The 17,702-nt window shown below is 36.5% G+C and overlaps 5 protein-coding genes across 8 annotated transcripts; 2 read left to right on the top strand and 3 right to left on the bottom strand.

The window, feature by feature from the left end:
• Window positions 1–1,110: 1,110 nt before the first annotated feature.
• On the top strand, window positions 1,111–3,500 carry LOC147920871 (uncharacterized). Its single transcript, XM_087503219.1, has one exon. The coding sequence runs from the start codon at window positions 1,111–1,113 to the stop codon at window positions 2,164–2,166; it is 1,056 nt and encodes a 351-aa protein (XP_087359345.1). The 3' UTR covers window positions 2,167–3,500.
• LOC104767017 (pentatricopeptide repeat-containing protein At2g17140) lies at window positions 3,438–7,429 on the bottom strand. Of its 3 annotated transcripts, none has more exons than XM_010491029.3 (3): window positions 4,882–7,429; window positions 4,294–4,583; window positions 3,438–3,927 (listed from the first exon to the last, which is right to left on the bottom strand). In XM_010491029.3, the coding sequence occupies exons 1-2, from the start codon at window positions 7,392–7,394 to the stop codon at window positions 4,457–4,459; spliced, it is 2,640 nt and encodes an 879-aa protein (XP_010489331.1). In that variant the 5' UTR covers window positions 7,395–7,429; the 3' UTR covers window positions 3,438–3,927; window positions 4,294–4,456. The 3 variants fall into 3 exon arrangements, with proteins under 3 accessions (XP_010489331.1, XP_010489332.1, XP_010489330.1); XM_010491030.3 differs by having other exon boundaries at window positions 4,366–4,583; XM_010491028.3 differs by having other exon boundaries at window positions 4,360–4,583; window positions 4,882–7,417.
• A 127-nt stretch (window positions 7,430–7,556) lies between these two features.
• LOC104767016 (isocitrate dehydrogenase [NAD] regulatory subunit 2, mitochondrial) lies at window positions 7,557–9,373 on the top strand. Of its 2 annotated transcripts, none has more exons than XM_010491026.3 (4): window positions 7,557–8,230; window positions 8,369–8,608; window positions 8,682–8,760; window positions 8,834–9,373. In XM_010491026.3, exons 1-4 carry the CDS (start codon window positions 7,715–7,717, stop codon window positions 9,106–9,108), a joined length of 1,110 nt encoding a protein of 369 aa, XP_010489328.1. In that variant the 5' UTR covers window positions 7,557–7,714; the 3' UTR covers window positions 9,109–9,373. The 2 variants fall into 2 exon arrangements, with proteins under 2 accessions (XP_010489328.1, XP_010489329.1); XM_010491027.3 differs by having other exon boundaries at window positions 7,588–8,230; window positions 8,381–8,608.
• A 91-nt stretch (window positions 9,374–9,464) lies between these two features.
• Window positions 9,465–11,388, bottom strand: LOC104767015 (lysM domain-containing GPI-anchored protein 2). Its single transcript, XM_010491025.3, has 4 exons — window positions 10,360–11,388; window positions 10,043–10,163; window positions 9,740–9,945; window positions 9,465–9,651 (listed from the first exon to the last, which is right to left on the bottom strand). Exons 1-4 carry the CDS (start codon window positions 11,015–11,017, stop codon window positions 9,545–9,547), a joined length of 1,092 nt encoding a protein of 363 aa, XP_010489327.1. The 5' UTR covers window positions 11,018–11,388; the 3' UTR covers window positions 9,465–9,544.
• A 420-nt stretch (window positions 11,389–11,808) lies between these two features.
• Window positions 11,809–15,612, bottom strand: LOC147920870 (uncharacterized). The gene is made up of 3 exons (XM_087501270.1): window positions 15,183–15,612; window positions 14,378–14,720; window positions 11,809–11,836 (listed from the first exon to the last, which is right to left on the bottom strand). Exons 1-3 carry the CDS (start codon window positions 15,610–15,612, stop codon window positions 11,809–11,811), a joined length of 801 nt encoding a protein of 266 aa, XP_087357396.1.
• Between the last annotated feature and the right edge of the window lie 2,090 nt (window positions 15,613–17,702).

The raw sequence follows: 17,702 nt of genomic DNA, 5'->3' as shown, positions 1-17,702 counted from the left end.
AGATGGATCGTGGGGAGAAAAGGAAAGAAGAAATCTATGTGAAGGAAACATGAATCAGAAAAAAGGAGAAAAAAGATATGACTACAAAAAGAGGATGGTGATAATGTAAATAATTCTCTATTTTCGTTTTTGACCAAAACATTTTTTTAACCTTTTTTCTTAATTTTTTTTCAAGGTCAAAATATTTTCTAATTTTTTTTTTTTTTTTTTTTGGTAAGTTCTAATTTCTTATTTATGTATTTCACTAAGCATTATTATTTTATTTTTCTTATAAACCACAAATATGGTTGTTTAACTACATTTATCATCTTCATTTGGTAATTGAGATGTTGAGTGAACCCTTGACCTCATGAGGAGTAGCCTTTCTTCCTTTGTTTTGACCAAAGCAACCACGACCTCTCTGACTTGGTGCAAACTGGGGATCACATGGGTTTGTCTTCTCTATGTTGAAGGCAAGATGAGGATTGACTAAGTTTGTAGCGTCATATGACTGGAGCTTGCTATCAAATCCCTGAACTTTGGTGATGACATTGTTGAATGTTGGAGCAGGGAGTTTGGTCAATGAGCTTTGTATCACCGCTGCAATAGGATCATACTCTCTTCCCAGACCATTAAGAATGCCAAATATCTCCATAGAGGGAGCTAAGCATTCATATCTTTCTTAATATCTCTAGCAAAGAATTGGTTCATAAGTCATAACACACGAACATCACACTTTCGGGCTTCTTTAATGCGTGGATATTCATCTCTTCTAAAGAAACGCATGTCTAATTACAGGATACTGATAAGAGAGCATGTGAGAGGCACATGTGAAGAGTAAAGAGAAGCATGTGTGAAGTTTAGAGTATAAATAAGAATAGTGTAGGATTGTGAAGAGGATCCTGCGTGATCAATTGTGTTGTTAGAGCTTATGTGCTCTGTTCTTAGGTGATGAGATTGGAGAACTGTAACTCCAAGCTTATCAATTAGGGTTTGAGATTGTATTGTGGATTTGAGAAGAGATAAGAGAGAAGAGTTCTTACCTTCAATCTTATCAAATGGTGCGCTTGTGAACACGGATCGAATCAAACGCTGAAGAAAGTTAGGTTTTCAAGCAAGATTTTGATTGCAATGTGTCTTGAGGGATTTCCCATCTTCGATGGTGTTGTTGGTGAATTGCGACCATGGATTTCATGGCTAGAGGATTTCTTTGTTCAGGAGGATTTCACGGCAGATGAGAAGCTTAATCTTGCGCAAAGTCTTCTCGAAGGTGAAGCTCTCTTGTGGTTTCAACGGCGAACACGAGTATGGGGATATTTTGACAGTTGGGGAATGATGGAGTTAGCCTTGGTGTTGCGGTTTGGTGACAGAGATGAAAGAATCAGACTCTTTCAGGAGCTTAGAGAAGAGAAACAGATTGAAATCTTGGAGCAGAAGAAAGAATCGAAGAAAGAAGTGGATTTGTGTTTGGGGAAGATCACGTCGCAACCATCAGACGTAACGCAATCGCATGACGCGTTAAACTGGAATTGTAACATGAACACAGGCGTGACATTGATTAGCCCTCGGTTCATCGATTATGATTCTGAGAAATTGCAAAACGATGATCTAACAGAAGTGGACGCCAGTTCTGTGTTAGTCAATCTAGACAATGTGGTCAAGAACGTGAACCATGAGAAGAAGAAAGCAATCCATAATAGAGAGAGTAATCAACTGGAATCGATTCCACAAGTATCTCATCAGCTTGTAGAGCTTTCACATCTTCAGGTATCAATCTCTACTTTGGAACCTAGCCGTAGTGTTCATCAGTTAGGATTTTCTGGAATGGATTCAGCTTTGGCAAATAGAAAACTTGGGGAAAAACATGTTGAGAATCCAATCTTTGAAGCTCTTAATGAAGTAGCATGGATCTTTACTGAAGAATCACCAAAGAGTCAAGAAGTTGATGTGATGTTAAAAAACACGGATTTGAGCTTGTTCTTTGGTGGAAATGTTGCAGCTCAGTTGCAGATTGTGTATGGTAGTGAGATGGACCCTTATGGCTACCAAGTGTTCGATCAAATGTTTCTTAGAGGGTACAACTTACTGCAACATAAGAAGATGAGCAAGTTTCCTAAGTCATGGATGTTCAAGTTCAAGAACAGTTTGGAGGCACAAATTCAGCACCAGAACAACTATTGTTTCTAGATATAGTTGCAGATGCGAAAGGGACAAGAGACGGCTTGCATAAGCAGTGTACTTTGTGTGATAGTCATGAGCTGCAAATGCAACAGCAGAGAAAATGTTCCAAGTTCTGGACATTCAAATATATTAACAAGGGTTTACGAGGAGAGAAGATATTAATGAAGCAGAACCAGTCCAATCACAGAGGAAAAATCAAGTTTGAACATATTAAGCATGCTTGTTGGCTGATCCAATGTAGAAAACATAGTTGCTATTTGTCAATGTTGCTTCAGCGATTCCAATTTGTTGTTATGGACTTCTCAAAATTTTGGAGATTTAGGTTCAAAGGCCAGATTTTGGAGATTTTCATCGTTGTGTTTGAAAGAAAAAAGCTGCAAAAGTTTAGCTTGCAACTATGGATGACCTGCAACTTCACGGTGAAGCTATGGTGCGGAAGATCAATATGTGTTCAGCAGCTCTACTATGGCAGGAGACAGAACAGAGAGCATGGATTGATTGTACTCAAGTCCCTAATCAAACGATATAATGTTGTGTGGTGGTCTCAGATTGGGAAAGTAATTCAACCTGAAACTTCTGCATCTATGTTGTTAGCTCTGCCAATCATCCCAACAACTCTGCAACAGCTTATCTACATGAAGATGGAGCATGGTTTTAACATTCAAAGGGCATTGGAACAGATTCAAAGGTTTGGAGATACTAGGATGAAGGTTGTTTGTGTGCTTTGCTTGGGTGGTCTACATATATGTTTTCCAGATTTAGGGAAGAGAAAGTTTTGCAAGGACTGGTGGTTTAAGTTCAAATACAACACATCTCTAAAGACAGCAGTGCAACTTACATAAGTCACGTTAGTGCAGTGGATCCGTTTCTCGGGAGCAGCTCTACCAGTGCATCAACGATTCTATTCTCTACTGCAGTCTACAATTGTTACATCACAGCTTGATCACAGCTTGAGGACAAGCTGTTTTGAAAGGGGGGAGTATTGATAAGAGAGGCACATGTGAAGAGTAAAGAGAAGCATGTGTGAAGTTTAGAGTATAAATAAGAATAGTGTAGGATTGTGAAGAGGATCCTGCCTGATCAATTGTGTTGTTAGAGCTTATGTGCTCTGTTCTTAGGTGATGAGATTGGAGAACTGTAACTCCAAGCTTATCAATTAGGGTTTGAGATTGTATTGTGGATTTGAGAAGAGATAAGAGAGAAGAGTTCTTACCTTCAATCTTATCAGATACTATCTAATCCATGATTGCATTGATGTACAAGGAACATGAAACGTATGTGCCAGAATACTAGTATCCGTTTCATTATATTGATTATGATATTAAACACTTCAAATAAAACTGATCTGGTATGCCTATGGTTAACAAGAAACCTATTTCCAATAAAGCAGCTAACAGTTTGTGTAACAAACTTAGTCGCTTTGTATCACAACGAACTCCTATTGTTCCCAAACCAGAAAATGTGCAGACAAGTAGCACAAAGAGTAGTAGCTTACATTTTCTTTTCTCCAATAATGTAGAATGTGTCCCTCCGACCCAAAATTCAAAGTAGGCTTCAAATTCATTATTAAAGCAGGCGGCACTTTTCCCTATTTTCTCCACCACCTTGGTCTTGCCGGCTTATGTTTGCTCGCCAGAATCATATGTTTCGCTGACTTCAAATGCACACACCCAGAAGTCATGTTTTCTTTGAAAACCCTTGGGAACGTCGTTCTTATAAGCATATCTGTGCCCAACCATGTCATCCAGTCTGCTTCTACCAGCTTAGCTGCAAAGACAGGAAAAAAGAAAGTGAATGTCCGAATCCAAAAGAGAATGGATTCATAAACATTATCCGTGATACTTTTACCACAGGTTTTTATTTAGCTTCGTTAGAGATATCTCAAACTGTACATCACAAGCTACTATAATAAGGCTAACATATTAGAGATGAGCATGGAGACAATGATGAAAAGAGTATGCCACTCGATGCAAATTTGATTGCAAACTTACATACTACTGTCTAAAGAAGCAGAATGAAAGTTAATGCTGTAAGCCCATTCCTGATTATTAATTCAAAAGAGAAATATATTTGTCGTTGAAAATATTAGACGTCTCTACATCAGAAGGCTGTTACTAGGAGACCTGAACTTACAGCAATAGTTTTCTTTATTATTCCCTCGTCCTGTTTGTTGGTTTATTTCCAGTCCTAGTTTCATACCTTTACCTGTCATCCTTAATGAGCTGCACCTCAAAAACGTGCTTGACCGCCAGCTGAACTTTCCCATAAGAAAGAAAACAGAGTCATGCAATATCCTTTAACCATCATCCTCCCAGTAGTCTAGGTAGTCAACTCTCTGAGGCTGAAAGCTTGATATATCCCCTTGGCCCCAACCTTTTTTAACCCTTGACAGAGATTTTAGTGCAATGCCACTACCATCATCTCTGCAATATAGCAATTGATAGAGAACAAATTCATTAGGTTTCCGAAAAGACATTTGAAACGAGTCTCTGAATGTGAACTCACTGAAAACCAATGAGTCTACTGCCTAATAATATACACGAATGTTTTCTCCAAATCTAGGAAACTTTTTCTTCCTAAAAAGAACCAGAACTTCAAAGGAAAAAGCAAAAAACTATGAAAGTTCCAGTAAAAGTATCTCAGGATACCTAATGAAATGGCGCCTATAACAGGAGAAACAATAAAAGATGGCAAACCAGAGGGAGAAAGTGTCATCCATACCTGTGTAATATATTCTGCCAGTTGTTTCCACCATGCCTATTATGCTTTTTCTGGTGTAAATCCCATGCATTTGGATCGACTTTGTTTGCTACTTCACTAAATGAAGCCATTTCCATCATCTTCTCAGCAAAATTATCTGCTTCTTTTTTGTTTCCCATCTTACCTAACCCATCTATCACAGGCATCAATGCTGCAGGGTCAAACCCATATCCTTTGTCTATCATCCTATGCAAAATTCCACTAGCTACTTCTAGTTCATCCTTCTTACATAAGCTCTCAATAAGATATTTGTAAAGAAAAGTCCCCAACTCAAAACCTCTATCTAAAACAGTTTCAAGCAATTCTGTAGCCTTTAAGAGTTGCCCTGCAGCTAGCAACTCATTAAAAATCAAACTGTAAAGGGCTTCCTTTTGTCCACAGATGCTTACAGCAGTCTCAAAGACTTCGTGGGCCATGTCAAAATCAGGGACCTTACAGAACGCTTCAATTAAATATTTGAAGGAAAATACATTTGGGGCTACGTTCTTTTGCATCATTTCATCTAAAAGGTTAGTTGCATCTTCAACTTTTCCTCCCTCACAGAGATACTTGATTGCAGTATTGTAGGTGCAGATATTAGGTGAAATGCCCTTTTCTTTCATCTCATCCATCAGTCCATGAATTTCAAATATCTGATTTTTTATGCCTAAGCCCAGGATCAGAGAGTTATAAGTCTCCAGGCTCTTATGACAACCTTTCTTCTCCATGTCTTTAAGAACGCGAAATGCAGATGATATTTTCCCCTGTTTGCAGAAATGATGGATGAAAATGTTGTATGCGACAGAGTCCGGTTGCAGTTTCTCTCCTATCATCTCAGCAAACAAGTTTTTTGCTTCACCGAACCTCCCTGCTTTGCACAAACCATTAAGTAAAGTTGAATACGTGATCAGGTCAGGCAAACAATTGTTCTCGATCAAGCTATCATCCACCAGTCCAATATATGAGTTGCCTAGGTTACCAAGAGCAGCACTTCCATGCACCCGCAATCCCTTAACTATCTCAACAGCTTTATCTAATTCCCCGCTGTCACAGAGTCCATCAATGATAATGTTGCAGGTGACAGTATCTAGTCCATAACCTTTTTCATTCATCTTTCGCAGCAACTCTTCTGCTTCAGATATTCTCCCCATCTTCCAAAGTTTATGGAGCAAAATATTGCAAGTGTAAGCATTTGGTAGGCAATTATTCCTCATCATCTCCTGCAACAAGCTTTTAGCTGCGTCGACTTTCCCAACACTGCAATAACCATGTAGAAGGCAGCCATATGTTACAGCATCTGGGGAAACACCATTTCTTTTCATCACACCAACTACAGTTTTTGCATCGGATAGCATGCCCAATTTGCACAATCCATCTATCAAGATATTGTAAGAGAAAATACTTGGCCCTATTCCCTTATCAACCATTTGCTTTAGGACAGTTTCAGCCTCTATAAACTTCCCATGCCTGACCAAACCCTGCAGCCAAATATTGTAACTCTGCAAACTAGTGAGATCATCATTCTCTCTAATCGACTCAAAGAGGGTCTTGGCATCCTCCAGCAACCCTACCTTACAAAATCCTTTCAGCATCAAGTTATATGTTATACTATTGGGACGAGGAAGACCAAGATACTCATCTAGCTCCATATCACTGAAAATTCTAGACGCATCCAAAACCTTTCCTTCTTTACACAGCGCTGATATCCTAGAGTTGAAAGTCACAATATCAGGAACCAAACCTTCCTCTCGCATCTTCTCCACCAGCTTCTCGGAATCATCGTTCCTACCTTCCCTACAGAAGCTCGAAACGATGGTATTATACACAACTTTATTAGGCAAAACCCCAAAACTCCCCATCGAATTCAACAACTCTAGTCCTTTATCAGGCAAACCAGCTTTACAATACCCACGAACCAAAATCCCAAAAGTAAACTCATTTGGTTTACAACCTTTCTCAGGCATTTCGTCGAACAACTCCCGAGCAGCATCCACACAACTTGAATCACACAAAGCACGGATCAACAGATTAAACGTATAAGTCTGTGGAGCAACCCCACACAAAACCATATCTTTATACAACCACGAAACGAACTCCACACGTCTTTCCTTTATACAACTTTCAAACAACACATTATACAAATAAATCCCAGGTTTGTTCTCAGGAAACCGCGACCGTATTAATTGAAACTGCGGAAACGCCTTATCAATGTAACTCGATTTCGCGAAGATCGAGACAACGGAGAGAAGAGATGAAGAAAGCTTCGTATTTTGGACTGACGACGAAGAGAGTATAATAAGATTGTGAAGGTCTTCGATTTCGTCGTGCATTTGAGCTCGAACGAGGATACGAGCGATCGTAGGAGCCGCTGATAAAGAGATCACATGGCTATCGTCTGAAGGAGAAGAGAACACTCTCTTGAAGATACTCCATGCCAATCTCGGATTGTTCGTGTTCTTCAACAAAGCTTTCACAAGTGTAGCTGACTGTTCCATGGAACTACAGAACTGAAAAAAAATTCAATTTTTCCAAATTGGTCTTATAAGCAAGTATTAAATTAAATACAGACCAAAACGTGTAAGATTAATAATTTGAGGGCTATTTTGTAAATAATACAAACATAATCTTCAAAATTGATTTTATATCGTCCAAAATGTAATAATGGGTAAAATATTAGGGCTATTATGTAAATTAAAGAAGTTATAGACAAAAAAAAAAGTAAACGCTTTTACTTCTTCTTCTTCTTCTTCTTCTTCGTTGTCTCTCGATCATCTTCAGAAGAATCTGTTTCCGATCAATATTTTTGCAGAAGAAGATGTCGCGTCAAACGTTTTCTCTACTGAAGAATCTTCGTAGCATCAGCACCGGTTCTAGAATTCAAACCCGATCCGTGACTTACATGCCCAGACCCGGCGACGGGAAACCAAGACCGGTGACTTTAATCCCCGGAGATGGAGTTGGTCCGTTGGTTACAAACGCGGTTGAACAAGTGATGGAAGCGATGCACGCTCCGGTTTACTTCGAACCGTTCGAAGTACACGGAGATATGAAGAGCTTACCTGAAGGATTACTTGATTCGATTAAGAAGAACAAAGTTTGTTTGAAAGGTGGGCTTAAGACTCCAACACCTGTAGGTGGTGGTGTGAGCTCTCTCAATGTTAGTTTGAGGAAGGAGCTTGATCTCTTCGCGTCTTTGGTCAACTGTTTCAATTTGCCTGGTTTAGCTTCTCGTCATGAGAACGTTGACATTGTTGTGATTAGAGAGAACACTGAAGGTGAATATGCAGGGCTTGAACATGAGGTCGTTCCTGGTGTTGTTGAGAGCCTTAAGGTTGACATTTTCTCACCTTTTTTGGTTACAATTGTGAATTTGATTTTAATCAATGTTTAGAATTGAGTTTAGATGCATAGAACCAGGTATTGAAGTTGTCTTTATTTAAAGATGTCTCTGATGCTGATGTTATGCTAGGTGATCACAAAGTTTTGTTCGGAGCGTATTGCAAAGTATGCGTTTGAGTATGCTTACTTGAACAATAGGAAGAAAGTTACGGCAGTGCACAAGGCCAACATCATGAAACTGGCTGATGGTTTGTTCTTGGAATCTTGTCAAGAGGTTGCTAAGAAGTATCCAAGTATAGCCTACAACGAAATCATTGTTGATAACTGTTGTATGCAACTTGTAGCAAGGCCAGAGCAATTCGATGTCATGGTAAGTGTTTCAGAATTTACGATTGTATCTGTTTCTCAAATCCTCTCTTATTTTACATGAATCTGCTTTGCAGGTAACGCCCAATCTTTATGGTAATCTAGTTGCAAACACTGCTGCTGGTATTGCTGGAGGCACTGGAGTCATGCCTGGAGGTAATAATAGTCTGCACTAAAATCACAATTGAGAAGTAGATTCTCTTACTTATGCTCTGAAGTGCTTCTATAGGAAATGTTGGGGCGGAGTATGCAGTCTTTGAGCAAGGTGCATCAGCAGGAAACGTAGGGAAGGACACAACGGAAGAGCAAAAGAATGCAAACCCTGTGGCTTTGCTACTCTCATCAGCCATGATGCTTAGACACCTTCAGTTCCCTTCTTTTGCTGACAGGCTTGAAACCGCTGTGAAGCGTGTTATCTCTGAAGGAAAATGCCGGACTGAAGATCTAGGCGGAAACAGTACTACCCAAGAGGTCGTTAACGCGGTTATTGCCAATTTGGATTGACTTGACAATTTTCAACTTTCCCCCCTAAGTAATCATCACACGTCGGTATGATTGACACTTACTGGAAAATACTTCTAGTGTTCCACATTCTTTCGAGATAAGTCGAATTGGGATTTCAAATTTCAAGAAAAAATAACATGGTTTTCGTTAAAAAGTTGCGTTTTTTTTTTCCTTTCTTTTTGTGTTCATGTAATATGCAAAGCGCAATGTGCAAACTGCCTCAGAGCAGTACTTTTTGAATAATGAAAAATTACGGTTAACTTCATATCAATGTTTTATTATTTTCTAGTTGGTATCCACACATGTGTCAAGAGCTGAAGTGTTTGCAACTTTATAATGGTACAAGGACGTGATGCTTCAAGTGAAACAATGTCTTTATTTCAATCCAAACTGTACTTAGATTCACACTCATAATTAATATAACAACAAAACATTACTAGAGAAGATAGAGACAAAGCAGCGCACACTGAATCAACACCATTACGAAATTGAACCTTGGGCTGAACGTTGACGCATAGTTACCACTACCAGGACTAGCAGAATCTGTTCATCAGCGAGTAAACATGTTATTAAGTCATTAATCGCCACTATGCAATAACCAAATCTGAAAGAAATTTTGGATCAAACAAACCTGGACAAGTTGGGGTAAGTACGGTGAAGATGGTCTGTTTGGAGTAACCAGCATAGGCGCAAGTACGAGGTCCGCAAGAGCTGCTAGTCGACGTAGTAGTCGTGTTGCCTAGAAACAAACCCTCAGCTCCTTCGCACCGTGAAGGCGGGCAAGTTGCCCATGTCGAATTCGAAGGCTTAACCTGAGATGATGGTTCACAGCTTAAACTGATAACAAAAGACAAAACCAAAACCATCAGAATCTAACACACAATTTTTTATCATATGGGACAAAGACAACTCCAAGATTATATCCATCACTTACGTCCAATTCTTTGAAGCATCACAGGAACACTTGATGCAAGTGTTTGCAGTGAAGGCGTATGAGTTGTTAGACAGAAGCAGAGGAGCATCTAACGAGTCGTTCCGCACAGAAGAGCTACAAGCTGCAAAATAAAGTACAAAGTTCATAACTTTCTTTCTCATCCAATCATCATCTGCTAAAGTCACAGACTTGTCACAAAAAAAAAAAATCGTTTCTTTCACCTAAACTATCACCAAATTCGAACCCATTAAGACATGATCAATAAAACTCCTAAAGTCACAAACTTTCAAATCCAAAAGATCTAAAAAATTTTAAACCTTTGAGAGGGACGTTCAGTGGATAGTTAGCAAGAAGCTGAGTGTTGCTGGAGATTCCATTGAGCTGAGCCAGCGTCGTGTTGTCCGTTCCAAACTGAGCAGCGATCTCACCGAGGGAGCTCCCTTCTTTGACCACATGTGCGTAGTGGACAACATCTTCATCTTTCAACTTATCGCAGCTACAGGGTAAAGGGATCCAAAACTTTTGACCAACATCAATTTTACTTGGGTCGGGGATTTTGTTCATATCAGCGATCTTCTGGTACGTAACCAGACCTCCGAACACCTCAGTTGCGACGAGGTAAAGCGTGTCGTCTTTCTTGATGGTGTATTCGATGTCTCTGTTCGATACACCTGTTCCGTTGGAGCAAGAGCAATGGATTGGGATACGCACGACTTGATTCGGGTTCACGCGCCGGTCAGGTGCGGTGTCGAGTGGGAGATTGTTAGCTCCGAGGATCGAACGGAGGTTCTTGACGGCGAAAAGGGTTTGAATATTGCGCAACGTTGTTGCGTTCTTGCTTGAGTAACCAACGAGAGACATACACGTGGAGGTTGAGCCGCTGCATTTAAAGTCTCCGGTCATTTGGGCAGAGAGAGAGAGGAAGAAGGAGAGGGAGACTAGGAGAAGAGGAAGGGTAAACCGGGAAGTTTCCATTTTTAGGTCGCCGGAGAGTTCTCTCAGGTAATCTCAGATGGGTTTTCGTTTTAAGGACAAAGAAGAGAGAGTTGACCGAGAGAAGACTTGACTATTCCACTTTGACTTTGTGAGACAATAAGTGAGAACACAACCAGAACAGTCTGTGGTGTCACATTAATGAAAGTGTCCGCATTTGCCACGCCTAACTTGTCGAGAAGAGAATTATAATATCATCATTTACTAAGTAATAGTGTAATACTAGTAATGATCATTAACACTTCAATTGAAGATTGGAAATAAAAGAGCACTAGCGCTAGATTCGTCGACAGTTCTTTTCAAACAATCCAACCCATCTTTTTTTTTCAACTAAACATTAAATTTTTCTCCAGGATTGATAGTCCAAACTGATGGGAAAATTTTTACAAAAGGAAAATCCAACCTATTTTTCTAAGAAAAAAATAATATAATTAAATATTTTATAATATTTAATTATAATAACATGCACAGTATAATACAAACTAAACCAACTACAATTTAATATAAATATTATATTAACTATAACCAATAAAAATCATCAACTTAATATATTTCTAAACCAGATTCCAACATAAATAACATAACCAATAATACAGAGACCCTAGATCATTATTCTTCTAATCGTTATGATTCCACGCTACACATTATCTTCACCACAAACACAATGAGATGTGTGACTATTAACAGAAATACCCAGTGAGAGGATCCTCCCATCTACGAGCTATACACACAAGCATATTGAGATAGCAAATCATATGAAAAACATAACCAAACTAACCAATAAAATCACATTCATCACACCTACACATAATCACAAAAACAAGTCACATAATCTCAATTGAAAAGATAAGCTCATGTGTTGGATAAGCTTAAGTTAGAAGTCATCCTATACCTAAACAAGTTGTGGTTTTGTCAAAAGAGATAAGAATCAAGCTTGTTTAGGAGTTATCTAAACAAAGGTTTTTCTAATAGGAATATGATTGGTGATTATATAAATAAGGTTTTCGCATAGCCGGCCTAAGACACAAGCTGATGTTTCATCAGCTTGTGGCCACAAATTATATAGGTCTATAATCGGCCCTATTTTGCAGAAAGTTCGTAGCCTAGTGGGATAAGCAGTAAAGGAGAGTCGAAGATGTCACAAGTTCAACCCCCAAAACTCATACTTAATTGTGATTTCATTGATTTTTTTTTAACTGGCCTAAAAATGTGACAAAACCTTAAGAGAGTTTTAAGACTGATTGCTTTAGTTTTTGAGTGATTTTCCTAAAGCTAATAAAAGAAGAGTTGTTCTTTTAGTTTTGATCTCAAAGCTAAGGTGACATGCTTGAATTCTAGATTATGGTCACACACTCACCTTAACAAAGTGATTTGATCAACAAATACAACCAGGAGATACTCTCCTTGCGTCTACAACAGCCCAGCAACACCCTACAACAAGTCATACAACCAAAACGACCTTGAAGCAAAACTGACAGAAATAACAGAAACTACACTCTCAAAGAAGAAACTCTAAACCAAAAACCAACCGTGAGTTATCAAATCCCTTTGGTGGAACGCTATTCCTAGACGTCACAAAACTTCCCAGAAAATCTCGTACGGATCAGGTAATATACGAGACAACGATTGCAGTTACAACACCTATTGGTCCCAACTAGAGTTTGAAGAAATGTGTCCCAAAAAACTGTGAATAACTCACGGAGTTTAAACGAAAATTCATTTATGTTAATAGGAGAATCTAGGATAACGACTTAGGTACAAATCTAGCAAAAATCATTACTTTTGGATACCATTTTATATGTCGAATCCTTTTTCTCTCAAACCTTGATGATTTTGCTTCCTACTTAAATTTCCTTCACACCACACCAAGATTCTCTCATTCTCTCTCATTCTCTCTCTCTTTCTTTCTCTCAACCACATCAATGAATAACAGCCACGACCAAAGAGAGAAGAGGCGTCCCAAAACTGACCCTAAACCAGGTGAACTTAAACTAAACAGGTCAATTTCCTAATTTTACATATATTGATCGCTTCTTTCCATTTTATTCCTGGACACGCGCGTTACATTTTTATTGTACACTAGGTACATATCTCACGCTCAGTTTAAAATTAATATTGCAAATATGCAACAGTCTAGAACTAATTATATACTAAAAGATATGAATTGATTATATTATATTTCATATTACAAACATTTGTTGTTAAAAGTAGTTAGTTTATATATTATCTAAGATTAAACACTTGTAATTGCACAATTTTGCAGGCAATATAGAAGATAACTTTTTATTTCTAACCAAATATTTGTATATTGAGAATGCCTTGATAGTTGATAGTGTTAAAGGGAACACTTCTTTAAATAGAATTGTATATTTAGTGAATGAAAAGTAGTTATGTAAGTAATTTTACTTTACAGTATGAGTAGTTTAAAAAAAATAAATTTTGATACATTTTTAATAAATTTTTATGAATTTATAATTGTTAAATAAATGTTTTATTTTTACGTATTTTATTAATCCAATTAAACTAATATTTATTAAAATACTTAGAATTAAGTTATATATTTTATGAGTTCGTATGGAGCGAAGCACTTAAAAGTTATTATCCAGAGCCGGTTCAGTATATAATGGGTCCACATGCTACAAAAAATATTTTAGCCAATTAATAGTAAGATAAAAAGAGAGTAAAACGAAAAAGAAAATATTAGAATCTACCAACTCAATGTTACTCTCTTTGTTTCAATATAAGTGATGTTTTAGGAAAAAATTTGTTTCATAATAAGTGATGTTTTCAACTTTCTATGAACAAACTAAATGTCTTACATTTTGTTTAACCAATTATAATTTACATCATATTTTCTTATTGGTTGAATTCAGTTTAAGTAATGATATTTTGATATAAAAGAGATAAATTAAATGAATGTTTTGTGTTTTTTTAATTGGAGTTCCAAAACCTTAAATATCATGTAAAATGAAACAGATAGAGTATTATATAAGCTACTAAAATGGGTTTGGCTAGCTTGTACTCGTCGGGTCTGAAATTATGTTGTAATTGAAACATACGATAGTAACGATAGTTCTATATTGATATTAAAAAATAGCCTATTAATCCCAAGTTTGAAATTAAAAATATAAAAATGAACACAATTGAGATAGTGTATCATGTATTTATAACATGTAATTTTAACTATATTGTAGATTGAATCCTTAAGATAATTTAAAATCATGAGATATATATATATATATATTTTTTTTTTTCAACCTAAAAATATTTAAAATAAAACTCCTAAGTTGGTTGCCCAAACCGGAGGAAAGTTGTTTACAAAAAATGGTGTCTGACAATAACTTTCTAGAGGAACGAGCTAAACAATCCGCATTCCCACTGGACTTCCGTGGGATCTTGGAAAGAGTAAAAGAAGGCAAGGAAGCGCAAAGGGCGTGGAACTCATCTAGGAGCATAGAGAAGGCCGACCACTCCTCCGGATTTTGCACCATTGCAACAAGCTCTGCAGAATCCGTTTTGAAGCTCTGATAATCAATATCGCTGGAAAGAATACACTCCATAGCCCATAGTAAGGCCTCTAGCTCCGAATGGAGTGGGGACGAACTTCGACGCTGGCATCTTGCATCCATGACTAAAGTCTGATCCATACCAACACCACACCACCATCCCAATCCTGAATTTGGTTCTGTAGATTTCCACAAACCATCAACTTGACAACGAGTAATCGGGTCAGAAGTATGCAAAGGTTTGATAAAACCAGACAAACCCTTAAGCCGACTTGGGCTTCCTCCCACAACAATTGTTCACTTAGAGCCTGATTAATGATATCTAAAGGCTGAGAAAGTATCTCTTGGAAAACCTTCTTATTTCTATCCTTCTAAATGAACCAAACAATCCACGGTATCGAAAGATGGGTAGCTCCTAAAGCCATAGGGACTAACTCTTTGCCATAAATAAAATCCAGATTTGAATACACCGAATCAAATGGAAATTTGTTCGTGGGTAATCCAACAAAGATCAAATCCCATATTTGACGGGAATGGGGACACTCAAAGAAAGCGTGCTTAATAGACTCAATCGCTAGTTCACATCTCTTACATATCGTGTCACAATTAATAAGTTAATCTCCCCATCACCGGAAGGGAACCAGACGCAATCTGCCAGAAAAAATATCTGATTTTAGGTGATACCGGAAGCTTCCAAGCCTGAGCCTTCAAAACATTAAAGTTAGGACCATATTCGATTTTGGCCGTCATGGCTTGAGCTACCTTATAACCCGATTTAACTGAACATCGGCCGAAATTTGTATAATGCCACACCAACCGATCTGGCTTAAAGATTTTACTGATAGGCAAACTCTTAATAACATGAATATCCTCCGGATCCATAAACTCCTGGAGAATAGGTAAATGCCACTCTTTAGTCTGTGGATTAATCAAATGATTTAACATTAGATTTGGGTGTAAATGTCGTCCTCTACCATTAGCAGGAAGATGATGATGATCAGAAATCCAAGGATCATGCCAAACCGAAATATTGTACCCAGACCCAACCGTCCAGTGGGCACCTCTTTCCATTAATTTCTTAGTAGAAAAAAATACTTCTCCACCCAAATGAGGGAGAATAAGGTTTCTTAGCCATCAAAGGATGTGTGTTTTTGAAATATCAACCTCTAAACACTTGAGCAAACAACGAATTCGGAAACTGTATTAAAGGCCAATACTGTTTAGCCAACAATGCATCATTAAAAGTATCCAAATCCCGAAATCCCAAACCTCCCTTCGATTTATCTCTACATATCATGAGATATTTTGATAGTGTATGTTGGATAATGGTTAAGTGAATAAATAAATAAAAAAACATTTTACAGAAATTATTGGGTAAGATATAGATTACAGTAGTGTTTCTTTCACAATCGGTGATGATGTTGTTCTCTTGAAAATCAAAATATTGTAAAATTTCCTTCTACATAGAGAATTTATGAAATGATACATATAATTCTATATCATATATTAAAAAACTGAGATCATAATAAGAATTACTTAATAATAAGTGAAACTAATTATGTGATTTAACACTAATGATTGAAAAATGATATCATATTATCATTACTTAGATTGAAGTTCATTTTAATTGTTGATAGTGTATCAACAATAATATCACATGAAGAAACTAAATCTTATTTAGAAACTGATTTTGTTTAAAATTTTACAAAGTTAATAGCATTGATTGTTTTTCACTTAGCTTATTGTTTTGTAGAATATATTACAAAATTACATTCCAATATTTATTTATTCTTTATGGTTTTGGTATGCATTAATAGCATTAAATTGCTTTCATTTGTGGTTTTATTGTATTAATAGCAGTAAATATTTTTCATGTGACTAATCACACAAATCCAATATTTTATATTTAAAATATGAAAAGTGTGCCTAATTGAAAATTGTCATTTCCTAAATTTGTTTGCTTCTTTATCTTTTCATTATGTAGTTAAAATATTATTGTATAATTATTTTATTTTAATTATGGATGTTGAGTGGTTCAATTAAACTATATTAACATATGTGTGATTTAAGTGAGGTCAAAAGCAATCTCTATAAAATAAACTATTTTCATGGATTTTATTTTTTTTATTATGTAGGTAAAATATAATAAATATTTATATTAGTTGTATATATCAAATAATTCAATGAAACTCAATTTTTAATATGTGTGGTTTAATATAAAACTATTAACTTTTAAGTAAGGAGAATTTTTTTTTTAAAAAAAAGATGAATAACAAATGTCAAATTCTTAGGTGCCACATGTCAGCTTCTCAAATTTTGTTTGTGATGGCTCTCTTCTCTATTTTATTATATAAGATTTACTAATGCTAGATTTTTACAAGTTTTGAATCAATTCAATACTTAAGTTATAAAAATTTAAATTTGAAGTGTTTTAAAGAGTTAACCCGTTTCTGAAAAAAATGAAATAAATATTTTTATTTTTAATTAAATTTCAAATTTATAATTTTATTTCATTATATGGATAATAAAAAATAAATTGAATTGAGTATCATATTTTCATCTTAAAAATATTGCATTGTGCCAAAACCATTCTAAACTATGGCCTCTTCTCAAATATCTCCAAATCGTAAGTTCTAATTTACTAATCCACTTTTCAAAGTTTACACCAGCAACCAGAAGAATAATGATAATCAAAACAAATTAATAGTAAAAATGAAATTTACTATTCCCAAACCAGTTTGGCAAATTTTTTTTCTTCTCATGTTCAGTTGTTAAACACGTTGAATGATATTTAACCTTCTCACCAGAATACTCTCAAATAAATTAAAAGCTAACAATTAATGGTTCATTCAAATAAGCAAAAATGAAAACAGAAAATGATAAGAGTCACACATGAAGCATTCAAATCTCTTGCTCAAAGGAAAGCCAACTATCAGTACAAGTTTAGTGCCAACTATAAGAATCAGTTTTGGTGCCACCAAGATTACCTTTAGAGGTTCAAATGGGAATTGCTCAGTGAGAGCTTCAAGTTGGTTTGCACAGCTCTTGTTCACTTGGTTGAACATGTTGACGAATAGACCGTCTATCAAATCCATAATCTCGCACAAAACAAAAAACAAGGAATATTATCATCAACATAGGTAAAAGAGGAGGTGTGAAAT

The sequence above is a fragment of the Camelina sativa genome, chromosome 19, assembly GCF_030686135.1.
Source record: "Camelina sativa cultivar CO46 ecotype springtype chromosome 19, ASM3068613v1".
In the NCBI taxonomy this organism is placed as follows: domain Eukaryota; kingdom Viridiplantae; phylum Streptophyta; class Magnoliopsida; order Brassicales; family Brassicaceae; genus Camelina; species Camelina sativa.
This window is presented reverse-complemented; position numbering and strand designations above follow the sequence as displayed.

Bases quoted from the DNA above. Each gene is read 5' to 3' on its own strand.
- LOC104767016 (XM_010491026.3), top strand. From the start codon at position 7,715: ATGTCGCGTCAAACGTTTTCTCTACTGAAGAATCTTCGTAGCATCAGC. The intron at 8,609-8,681 runs GTAAGTGTTTCA...TCTGCTTTGCAG, and splicing joins CAGAGCAATTCGATGTCATG to GTAACGCCCAATCTTTATGG. The intron at 8,761-8,833 runs GTAATAATAGTC...GTGCTTCTATAG, and splicing joins CACTGGAGTCATGCCTGGAG to GAAATGTTGGGGCGGAGTAT.
- LOC104767017 (XM_010491029.3), bottom strand. From the start codon at position 7,394: ATGGAACAGTCAGCTACACTTGTGAAAGCTTTGTTGAAGAACACGAAC. The intron at 4,584-4,881 runs GTATGGATGACA...GCTATATTGCAG, and splicing joins TGGCAGAATATATTACACAG to AGATGATGGTAGTGGCATTG.
- LOC147920870 (XM_087501270.1), bottom strand. From the start codon at position 15,612: ATGGAAAGAGGTGCCCACTGGACGGTTGGGTCTGGGTACAATATTTCG. The intron at 14,721-15,182 runs GTTCCCTTCCGG...GGAAATCTACAG, and splicing joins TTTCTGGCAGATTGCGTCTG to AACCAAATTCAGGATTGGGA. The intron at 11,837-14,377 runs GTTATTGTCAGA...GATTATGTGTAG, and splicing joins TTAGCTCGTTCCTCTAGAAA to GTGTGATGAATGTGATTTTA.
- LOC104767015 (XM_010491025.3), bottom strand. From the start codon at position 11,017: ATGGAAACTTCCCGGTTTACCCTTCCTCTTCTCCTAGTCTCCCTCTCC. The intron at 10,164-10,359 runs GTTTAAAATTTT...TTTATTTTGCAG, and splicing joins ACTGAACGTCCCTCTCAAAG to CTTGTAGCTCTTCTGTGCGG. The intron at 9,946-10,042 runs GTAAGTGATGGA...TTTTGTTATCAG, and splicing joins GATGCTTCAAAGAATTGGAC to TTTAAGCTGTGAACCATCAT.
- LOC147920871 (XM_087503219.1), top strand. From the start codon at position 1,111: ATGTGTCTTGAGGGATTTCCCATCTTCGATGGTGTTGTTGGTGAATTG.